The following is a 12,127-nucleotide window of genomic DNA, read 5'->3' as shown; positions in this document are numbered from 1 at the left end:
AGCATCTGCCTTCAGCTCAGGTCATGATCCCAGGGTCCTGGGATCGAGCCCCATGTTGGGCTCCCTGCTCATCGGGGAGTCTGCTTCTCCCTCTCCCTATGCCCCCTCCCCTCACTCGTTCTCTCTGTCTCACAAATAAATAAAATATCTCTCTCTCTCTCTCTCTTTCTCTCTCTCTCTCTCTCCATATATATATATATATATATATATATATATATATATTTTTTTTTTTTTAAATATATCCGTATCTCCACACCTTCTCCATATGCAACCAGAATATACTGTCCCAGACACAGGAAACCAAACTACAAGTGAGCTTATTCCCAACTTCCATTTTGCTCTTCTCGAATCCACCTTGCAGTTAAAAAGTTCTTGCTTAGCAACTTAATGTCATTTCATTTACTCACACCCTTTAGAGGAGAAGCATCCACTCCACCACACCCCCCAAACACACACACATGCATGTGCCTATATGGGCAGACAGCGTCTCTGGAAGGTTGCACAGGGAATTGGTAAAAGTGGTTAGGAGATTTGGTGTGGGACACTTGAGTGGCTGTGGTTTGGACTGACTTTAATTTTGCACTCTGTTGCATCTTTTCAGGTTTATACTCTGTGTACATATGATATATTAAAAAATGATTTAAAAAACTTCAGTAGATTCCCACTGATCATAGGATAATGTCAAATTCTTTTGTGTGTCTTGCAAGATCCACACACAAAATAGCTCCTGCTTACTTCATTAGCCACATTTAATGTTTGCTATTGTTTGAACATACCAGATTCTCTCACTTTCCAGCATAGTTCTCTTGTTTGAAATGCTCGCCTCCTTCCCGTCTCACTTGGCTCACTCTACTTCTCCTTTAGTCCTCTGCTTAGACGTCACACCCTCTTGAAAGCCTTGCCTTGCCTGTAAGATTTGGAGTACTCATGTTTTGTTCCAAATGTGGCACTATTCCTTATCAAATTCCCACAACATTTAAAAAAATCATTACTTGTCTTTGAGAAGGACCGTAGCTCTGCAAAGACACATACCACATCTGTCTTCTTCAAGGCCATGCCATTGGTGTTGCCGTTAATACCTTGGGAAATGGTAAGAATTCAATAAATATTGCTTACATGGATAAACTACTCATGCTTTTGTTTCCTCAGCACCTTAGTATTCCAAATGATCTCACCTTTTCCCACAGGTGTAATTTTATGTTCCACTCTCGACCCTGTCTTAAATTTTCCTACTGCGTGTCTCCATGTATATCTGTTTTAAATGCAGGAATGCTAAAGTTAGGAATAATGTATCCTATTAAAAGTAGCAAGAACAATGGTATAATACTAGAGATTTACTCTTGAGGAATGTACCATACAATTTACAATGAATGAACTTAAAAAGATGAATGAGGAAAATATATGGTTTTTATTTTGAGATGTCAAAAAATCATGTGCTTCAGTAGTAGCACATGAAAAATAGTTTTTAATACCTAAAAATTAATATTTGATAATCAAACTTGTTAATGCCACTGACTTCAAAATAAGATTGCTTGCAATTCCTTTTAATGTTAGCCTATTTGTAAATGACATTTTAATTTATTCTTTACTGATTTTTCACTGAGCAGCCTACTTATACTTGCAAATTTTTTTTTTTTTTATTTTCAAAAATACTCTTATCTTCCCAAGTGTTATTCTCAAATCCCTTTCCAGAATTACATTTCTCAGAACTTAGGCTTTTTCCTGGTTTATGAATTAAGTCATTGATCTCTTTGCCAACTTTGCCAAGCCAGTTTTTCACAGCTGGTGGGCCAAGACTTAGCAATTCTAACCCATACCAATGCATGCTTGTCTTCAATATGTGGAGTCCTTGCTGGTGAGCTGCATGCTTCAAGATTTTATTGGCTGAGCAAGAAAGCATTAGTGTTCATTAACATGCTAATATAATCCTTTTACAGCAAAATTGAGATAAAATACTGTAGCCTTAGAAATATACCACGCTTTTTAAAAAACTGGCATCAGTGACATACAAAGCATAAGATTGGGGGGCAGGGGGACGGATAGCCGGGTTGTGTGGCAGAAGCCTGCAGGGGAGGGGCACATCATACCTGGGTGCCCACTGCCTCCAAGGATTGTCTCCAAGGAGATGACTCTGTAGGCCAAAAGGAACATTAATGTGGGATCTGGGTCTGGAAACAGTGTTGTTATTTTGATTTCCACTCATTAACTGTGTAAACTTGTGAGGGAGGGATCTTCCAAAAACCCAGATCTGATTCAAGGAACCCTCTCCCAAAACCTTTCCCATTTCATATAGGATGAAGTTCAAATTTTTTAATGTGGCTCATGAAAGTTCCACGATCTGATTCCTGCCACCTTCTTAATTTGTCTTTGGCATTTTTTTGCCCCCCATAGTCTTTAATTGTAAATGAATGCGGTTAGGTTAGTTGATTTCTGTAGTTCTTTTCAGGTCTAGAAATCTGTGAGTCTGAATAATTACAAAGTCAGACGCAGCTTTCAGATAGGATAAAAGGGAATTTATAAATTTATAAATTTCTGTTTCTAAAATAGATCAGCTTGAATTATCCTGGGGCAAGAGAGGTTGTTCAAGTATAAGAAACACAGTTTACTTATGCTTTTCAAGTTTGTTGGAGTATGACTGTGTAGCCTACAAAATCCTGGAGAATCAGATTCTCCCCTGCAACCATATAAATCGTGTTCTCTTTGTTAGAATTGTAAAGTATGAGAGCTGGTAATGACATGGAAACCTCTAGCCTTTGTTTTTATAGATGATGAAATGAAGGTCCAGAGAGATGAAATGGCTGTCAGGCTTAAGCCTGACAAATAGAGCCAAAGAGGAGAATCCCGCCTTCTTTATTCCCACTGCAGTGTTCTTCCCCCTGCAAGACTATTTTACCACAGGGGCTTATGTTCACTGTTCTTACAAAAGGCTCATGTCTAAGTAAATGCCTGGGCAATGTACTGGGAAGACAAAGGATTTGCTCTGCCAAGTGGAGCTCCAGGTCAGACCAGTGTGAATTAGGGTACTTATCCCTTTTCCTTCTAGATGAAAAGCCATGAAAGGATTCATTGATTCATCCAGAGATTTTTAGTGAGGGCCAGCCATTGTCCCAGTACAAGCTCTCTACCCTCCTGAATCTTATATTCCAGTAGAGAGACAACAGACATACCAACAAATTATTTAATAGGATATTTTCAGACACTGATAGGTAATGCGGAAAAACTGGGGCTAGGGAGGTTACTGTAATTTAATGAACTTCTCCTCACCTCGATTGTACTCTCTCATCAGCTCCACAATTGCTTCTTCTTACCAACTCTCGTGAGATTTACTTTTCTGTGCCACTTCCTCTACTCCCCTCCTTCCAAATGCTTTCATGTTTCCACATCACAGCAAGGAAGGTACCTTTCTTGTGTTTGTTGGAGATTTAAATGCATTCCCGTTGTGTCTCCTCTCCCATAGCTGTATTTCTGTTTTATTTCCTGCATAAACTCCAACCAAATGGAATATTCATTGTTCCTCAGTGTTTCATGTCTTTGCTGCCTGTGCTGCCTACACTAGACTCCAATGTCTACAATCTTCCTGCTCATCTTTGAGCATCTTTTTTTGACAGGAAACTGTTCTGTGGCAGCCCCCTCGTTCTGTGTATAAGTCTGTCACTTTAAGCCTACTTTTTCAAAAATATACTTTACGCCCTGCCACACCAACCAGCAAATTGTCCTTGGTTGTCTCTGCTCTTAGTCACCAACTTTCCTTTGAATACCAGTCCTGGTAGTGAGCGCATTCTTTCCTCTGTCCCTTCCCTTCCCTTCCCTTCCCTTCCCTTCCCTTCCCTTCCCTTCCCTTCCCTCCTTCCCTTTCTTTTCTTTTCTTTTCTTTCTTTTCTTTTTTCTTTTCTTCTTTTCTTCTTTTTTTCTTGCACTTGGCATATAGGACCTCATGCTGTTATTCATGCTGTATCCAGGTTTCTTAGTTTCATTATCAGCTCCTCAAGTTGGGGGAGGAAGAGTTATAAAATTATTTATATCACCAAGTGTAAATTCCCAAATTTGTTCTGCATTAATAAGCTCAGAACAAAAAAAGGACCACATTAAAGAAGTTGGTTTCTCCCTATTTAATGCACATTGTATATGTTTCCATTATATAGTATGCATCACTTCATAGCATTATTGTCTTAGTGTTATTTCTTCAGTTAAAATTTATCTTTTTTACCTAATGCAGCACTCTGGCATGATCCAGGTACATTATATACTTGCTGAATTAATGAGTGAACACTGTAAGAACATGACTAGATATTTCAGACCCTGTAACTTCCTCCTGTACATGGTGAGTTTTAAGGAGGGAGATGGAGGAAGAATAGTAATATAATGGTCCTGAAAACTTATTTTACTATGCGATATTCTGTTTTTAAGGAACCATGAGCCCCTCTTAGAGATATTGTTCTCTAAAGTGCAGGCTTAACACATAGAAGGCACCTATGTGGCGGATGATGATAGTACTTCCAAGGATCCTAAGCCCTTCCAAGGCAGGGCCTACGCTTTAACTGTGTTTGTACTGAATTCTGGATGGGTTGTTGAAAGCCGCATGGACCAGCAGCATGCCCTTGGCGTGCATCTCTATAGCACACCCAGCCCGTGCTTGAATACTTCCTCTTGATAGGACCTACCTTCTGTGGCAGCTCTTTCCAACTTTGTGCAGTTCTCTCTGCCTACTAGAAAGTTCTGTCGCAGCAGACGCCATCCCTGGTACTCCCCACCTACGACTGTAGCTCTACCGCTCCGGGTCATCGATATGACTGAAAATCCAGGAAGGCGACCTTGGACATAGAAGACGTTCAGTAAACATGTCGAGAGTTGAACTGAATTGTGAGAATTTGACATTAAGTTTTCGATTGGGATTTCAAGCGAAAATTTACCCTGGACTAAGTTTGAACATGATTTTCTGCCAGATCACTTTTTGGTCGTGCTGTTTTGGGGCCTGTGAGTATGTGCACATATAAGTAGAAATGACATTTATGTAGCTTTGCGGTTTTAAATGAGGCTCTTTGGGGACTTCCTTTTCTGAAGATGGGGCATGAGAAATTTAAAAAGGCAACGGGCAATTGGGTATAGAGTGTTGCACTTCTATTTTTTGATATTTTATCACCCCCCCCCCACCAATACTGTTCCTGATACTTCATATCTCTGGGTCATGAATCCAGTTATTTCTTTGTGATCCAAACGATTCAAGTTCCTAAAAGGCTTCACTTTAAATAGGTTTCCTCGTTTTGCTTTATGACCCTACATTGTGTTTTCTCTGATCATATCCTGGCTTCAAGAGTAACGTCTACAAAAGAAAATGGGACTGGCCAATGTCCCCCAACAATGGAGATGTAAACCCACCACAGACAAGTATTAGAGACAGTATTTAGGACAATGTACCCTTTCACAAAACATCCCTATTTATCTTCTAAACCAAACTGTCTAATAACTTTGGCTGTAAATGGCGTCCATTCTAACTATCTCTTTTCCATGTCTCTTCCCATAGGACTTTAGTACTCTAAAGTTCTCATTCCTTGTGCTTCGTGTACTTATGAGTTTGATTGGCCAGGTTTGGTGGCTACTCCTACTGAGGTGGGCTTCCCCCTCGAGCAAACTGTTTGGAAAGAGGGACGGTGCCTTCAGTACTTAATGCTTGCTCCAGCTGGGACTCAGTCCTGCCCTAGGCACTGAAGCTACACCCTTGACTCTACCAGGAAATACGGTCTCTCACTAGGAACTAGTCTTGTTTTGAGGAGAAGCCACAGTGTACTCAATAATTCTCCCCTCTGAGAACCAAGATGTCTTCACTCCGTTGTGTTCATTATTCTTGGCTCTTTCTTCCCCAAAGGTAAATTGTTTATACCTTTGTGCACCTGAACTTCTTCATGGCCATCCCTCCAGTTCACAAGCTTAAGCCCAGGGGACTCCTGCAGTGGTCTTCAGTAACTTTCACTTCTCTGCAGCACTCTCTCAGAGGAGCGGGATTAAAGACCATTGATCCAACTGAGCACATTAATTATCCCATATGATTCCTATTATTATATTAAGACCCTGGAAGCAAATGAGTTTTCATCGTATTCCCCCAGGGTGCCTGCAGCTTGATTTTTAGGCTGTAATTGAATGTGATACTTTCCTTGCAGACCAGTGCAAACATTTAGAAGTAGCATGATACCCTGAGAAGCGTATTATACTAGGAGTCAGATAATCTGAGATCTATTCTTAGCTCTTCCTTAAACCAGCCTTGAAGCATTTATTCATTCATTCTGCAGCACTTATTGACCCTCTAATATCCTAGACAACCCTATAAGGTATTGTGAATACAAAAATGAATTACGTACAGCACTTATTGACCCTCTAATATCCTAGACAACCCTATAAGGTATTGTGAATACAAAAATGAATTACGTACTTAGTGATTCTTAACCCTGCGTATGCTTTAGACCAGGGGTCATCCAACTGTGGCCTGCAGGCCCAAAAACTACTGTTTTTGTAAATAAAATTTTATTGAAATATTGCCAGACTCATTCAATTACATTTGCCTATGGTTGCTTTCATGACAGAACAACAGAGTTAAAGTTGTGACAGAGATCCTATAAGCCGCAAAGCCTAAAATATTTACTATCTACCTCTTTATTGAAATATTTTGCTGATCCCTGCATTAGACTCATCATGGAGAAGATTTAAAAAAGAAATCATTGCCTGTGTACCACCACAGATAGTTAAATCAGATTTGAAATGGGGGTTTGGGAGTTGGCGCAAGATCCAATGTTTTTAAAAGCATCCCAGATGCATGTAATGTGCAGCTGGAGTCAAGAGACACCAATAGATGATCTCTACCCTGGAGGAGTATGTAAGGCTTATTGGAGAGGAGAAGCCTACAAAAGTTAATAAAGGTACAGTGGATGAATCTGCAATGGAATCACAAAGTTCTGCGAGAGCACTGCATAGAGAGCATTTTACTTCATTGGGGAAGTTTTCACAGCACAAACGCCATATACATACATATATATGTATAGAGAGACGTTTAAACAGATTCTTGAAGGATAATCCACTGGTGGGCAAGATCCACTAAAGCTGGCGATAGGGAAAGAAGGAACAGAGTGGACAGCAGGTACAGAGGCATGCAGTTAGGAAAGAGCATGGTCCATCTGAGGACTGATCAGAAGCTCTGTGTGGCCAGAACACTGAGAGGGAGGAAGGGGTGTGGTCATAGGCTATAAAACTGTAAAAGTCAAGGCCAAGCCTGGGAAGAGCTTTGCATGCTAAGAGGTTTGTAATTTATTGTGTTACCTTTCATTTAGTAGTTGAATAGAAAATTGGGCCTTTACAGGCTTCCATTTGTCCATCTGTAGAATAAGTAGTTAGCTTAGATGACTGCCAAGGTCACTTTAGCTCTAAACTATAACTGTCTGAGATTATATCTGTTACTTCTGGTGATACTCTCAGGACTGGGAACATAGTTGACGTTACAGGAATAGCATAACTTCTGTAGTAGTAGGTCACCTGACTATCTCCTATAATTGATCCATTTCTCTGAGTAGTACAAATGAGAGCACTGCCCCTTTGTGGATTCACCACAAGGATTTGAGAAAGCCAACTTCTGGAGGAGAAATACCATGCCTGGCCAATGCATTAAGGCCCTTCATAAAGAGTATTTCAATATGATAAAATATTTGTAAAATAATTTATGTTCCATGCACAGAGGCACTATAAAATGGGGACAGTCTTATTGTAAAAATTCACATTCTTCCCAGTTAGCGCTAGTGCCCATATGGCTTACCGTGTGTAAGACTTTACACTCAAAACTTGGTGTGTGGCTTGCCATGGAAGTTCTTCAATATGCCAACTTATTACTGTTTTACAGTTTCTCATTTGCGTCTCTACATTGTAATTTCATCTCCTTTCAGACACTTACTGGGATAGCTATATCTCTACTTGTATCTCTAATAAACTACATGTTATTGGTTTCATGTCTTTAAGTGAAGTTATTCAAGTTCTGGTGTATGTGAATATTTTATTTACCTCTTAGGGTCTCCGTGAGTATACAGCAGAACAGCCAGTGAATCAAAAAACAGTATATGATAGACTCAGAGTTTGAAGATTCCAAAATTCTAGGGTAGCCAAATTGGTAACTTTCTGATTCATTTTATCAAACACAGGTAGATGAATGCACTGAAAATTTCTAATTGTATTTAGAATGTTGCAAGTTGAAATATACAGACATCTTTAAAATTCCAGCAAGAGCTGTTGGAAAAAAAATGTTTATGGTTTCTGTCATTTGAACATCAAACATTGCTATTAAAGGAGATGTTTTGAATACTTTTAAAAAAATGTTTTTCAACTGGAAAACATTGCCCTTTCCCCACCAAAGAAAATTGTAGAGAAACTCTGGAATATTGGCCGCTGTTGACCTCTTTGCCCTTCTTTTCCTTCACAGACATTGATGAGTGTGCTGAAGGCCGCCATTACTGCCGTGAGAATACAATGTGTGTTAACACCCCGGGTTCCTTCATGTGCATCTGCAAAACTGGATACATCAGAATTGATGATTATTCATGTACAGGTAAACAGTGACTATTTATGAAATTAAATATTCCTGTGCCTTAAATTTACTTATAAGAGTTCCTTTTCATTCTGGTTTTTGGAGAAGTATGCCATAAATGCTCACTTACAGCAAAGCAGGTCACAAGGAAAAGCCTATCTCCTCGATTTGGTAGTGAATTCTGAATCTGTTCTAAGGAAAGGGATACCTTTCTTAGGTATTGCTTGCTTGCTCTGGGTAAGTTTTATACTCCCTGTTAGGAGAGTAAAGAAAAACTAGAGAACCAAATTAATATTATGATAATTTTATACTTAAACAGTATTTATACTCAAAACATTTGTGAATTCTATGGCAAATGTGAGAAACAACCCTTAAATAATATTTCTCTTTTATATGGCAGTAGATTTTTGCATAGAGTAAGAATAACATAAATAATGTGATGTTTTCAGAAATAGATTCTTAGAGTGCTAGGAAACGGGAATATTAAAGAGAATCGAGCTCCTCATGCCTCTGGGAAATGCAGCTGAGTACATCAAAGAAATTTTGCTTATGTTTGTTTTATGAACTATCACTCCCTTCAGTACCATCCAGAGTCCTGTTCAGGGATATCTTGAGCGTCAGTAATGCCTAAAGTTGGTCCTGGGATAAGACAACTTACTCGCTTCATATTCTTTGAGTTCCTACCTGTAGGAAATGAAAGAAAATTGGTGCCGGACGAGTAGCTTGAAGACTATAGGGTTTGAGGAAATGTGGGTGTGAAATAAGACATTTCTTTGGATTTCCTTTTTTTTTTTTAAATAGAAGAATATTAAAAATAAATAAATTTTAGAAAAACATGTGGAATCATAAAACCAGAGAGCACTTAAAAATACTATTCTTGTCACTTTTCACTCTGTCACTTTCTACTCTACCTCCAACCTTGTAATTTTTATCAGATGGATGTACAAATAATACTTAGAGGTTTTCAGGGAAAGAGACTGTATAACACTCCAGTGAAAATATGCATCTATAATAAAAGTGTCACCTTATGCCTTTGTATTAGAGTGCACTCTTCTAAGTTCCCATTACAGTGACCACAGTGTCTACTACTTGATATCTTGTTTATCAGTTAGAGCAAAGGGCGGGTCCTTCCTCTAAATTCAAATATAGTATTTATATAAAAACAAAACGTTTGGGTATAAAGAATAGTGAGAAATGACCTTCCAATCTATGGGAAATAACCAAACATATATTCAATATAGAGTTGCCAGTGGATTTACAAATTCTTCCCTTTTCTGTCAGTTTATTCTAAACATTTCCACATTTTGGGACCGATGGTGCACTTTTTCATTAGACAAAACTTAATCACATTGAGTGGCAGAGTTTCTTGAAGGAGGTCTGCAGAGGTATTTTTCAACGTAAAAAAAGAATATAAATGACAAATCTCAATAAATACACGGAGAATAAAATAGTTTGCTGTATTATTGGTAATAGCAATGATTCTGAGTTCTAATGCATTTGTTAACAACAACAACAAAAGTCTTAGCAAAACCACTGGATCTCAGAGTGATATTTCAAGATGTGCTCATTAAAAAAAAAAGATCGCAAGCAATTTTTAAGGAGTCTGCTGATTCCCTGGCATGAAAGTCTTAAAAGGCTTTACATTTTTATACCTCCTAATGATTCTTTTTGTTTTTCTTATATTCTTAAAAGGAGTTCGAGATTGTAAGTAAGAATACATGCCACATAATTTGGCCTACTGTTGAATGAGGAGTGTTTCTTCGGGGCAGGGTATTTTCAAGAGCTTCATTTTCATTCCAAGCCTGTCTGTTGGCTGTAAATCCAAGGAATACTTGAGCTTGCATCCCTTACAGAGAAGCTCCTGGTTTGGCTTTACCTCTCCCAGTGTCTTTACCTTTCAAATAAAATCCCGCAAATTACTATTTGTTTATCGACTACTTAGGGAGAATTTTCCATTAAGATTCCAAAGTATGTAACAATATAAATGAAGTATCCCTTTGTAGGAATGCCAATGAAGGCCAAGATCATTTTAAGAAAAGCTGTTCAGACCATGATTTTTGTGCCTAAAGAACCAGAGCCAAGAATTTCAAGATCTGGCAGGTGATGGAATGTTTTTTCCTTAATGATGCACCAGCATTTCCAGCTAGCACCAGTATTTCTATGCTTCGACTTAAGGAAGGATTTCTTGCCCTTAAATTTTCTGTATGCTATGGGTAGGGCTACAAATTTGAGAATTTACATCCGTATGTGAAAGTCGGATTTCCTAGGGAATAGGAGTGGATTTTATTTTGTAGTCCAAAGTCAGGTGATCTTTGGCAAAACTTTTTATGTTAGACCATCCAGGGTCAGCACATAATCAAGGTCCCTGTAGAGGAAATGGATGCTTAAATTCTCCCTCTTGGAATCTCTCCCTGCACACTCTAATATTAGCATGTGTACCAAAGCCTCCAAGAAATGACTCCTCTGATGGGGGTTTGCCTTGCAGCTGAAGGTCTCTAGGCTGCATCTCTTCAAGAGCTCCCAGAAGAACAGAATTGGACCTTATTTCTCTGATAAAGATTGGGATTTATTTTCTAGGAATTTAGAAACAGATATCCACATACTTGCAGTAGTAGGCCTTCCAGAAAGAGTGTCAAGACACCACTGCAGAGGCATTCTCTGGTGTTTGTGGCCAAGCTCTGGAGTTGTGAATCTGTTTTGCTTTGTGCTCCTCCTTGTTGAAGAGCCCTCTGCCGTGCCATAGCTGACACTCTCAGCACGGAACCCAGCCGACTCTCAAAGCTCCTTGCCCTGTCTGAAAATTAATCATCCTAATTTAAAGAAGAATCTAAGAGCGATACGTTACTTTATAGTCAATAACTTGGATCAATAAAAGAAGCTTTTTTTTTGCTTTTATAAGCCTGTAGCTCTCGCATAGAAATCATGTATGCTACAGTGTAATTACCTTCCATAGTTGGTAGAATTGCATAGGTTTTTTTTTTTGTTCTTTCAGTTTCAGACAGTTCGAGTTATATTTTCCCCATAACCATAAAATTTGGGAGATGGAAGAATTCTTAAAGATAATCTAGTCCAACCTCCTAACTTAGGCTCAGAGAGATCAGTTGCCTTACCCATGGCCATACTGTTAGTCAGAGGCAAAAAGGGGGCGGAAGATAAGTTTCCTTATTCTTAGTTCTTATATTATTCACCAGGTGTTTAATTTGCAACCATACAAAAATAAATAAAAGGAAAGGTTCATATTTTATCTAGAAATACATTATTTAATTTATAATGTTCTGTAATTAAACTGCCTTTCTTATAGATTATTTCAGTTCATTAGCTTCAATTCCAAGAGGAATTTTTCCCTTACAGATCTTATAATAATAATCCTGAATCAGAAGTCAGTAGAAGAAATAGAAATCACCATTTTCTGGGCCTCTGACTCCATTATACAGTCACACAATGACTCAGTGGCACAAACGATATAGCAGTTTAAGCTCTTCTAAACCCATTAATAGAATTTTCCTTCCAGTGAGAGTGTTATTTACTTACTTTTCTAATTAATGCTTCATAATCTCTTTCCTTCTCCTG

The 12,127-nt window shown here is 38.6% G+C and overlaps 1 protein-coding gene across 6 annotated transcripts in view; it reads left to right on the top strand.

Annotated features, from left to right (window-relative positions):
• NELL2 (neural EGFL like 2) overlaps nucleotides 1-12,127 on the top strand; it is a 391,543-nt gene that overhangs the window by 235,379 nt on the left and 144,037 nt on the right. For all 6 annotated transcript variants that reach the window (XM_034645489.1, XM_034645487.1, XM_034645490.1 and 3 more), the window contains one exon: nucleotides 8,453-8,578. In XM_034645489.1, coding sequence (XP_034501380.1) covers nucleotides 8,453-8,578 — 126 coding nt within the window. The remainder of the gene's footprint in view (nucleotides 1-8,452; nucleotides 8,579-12,127) is intronic.

This window comes from Ailuropoda melanoleuca, chromosome 16 (genome assembly GCF_002007445.2).
Source record: "Ailuropoda melanoleuca isolate Jingjing chromosome 16, ASM200744v2, whole genome shotgun sequence".
NCBI lineage: Eukaryota > Metazoa > Chordata > Mammalia > Carnivora > Ursidae > Ailuropoda > Ailuropoda melanoleuca.
This window is presented reverse-complemented; position numbering and strand designations above follow the sequence as displayed.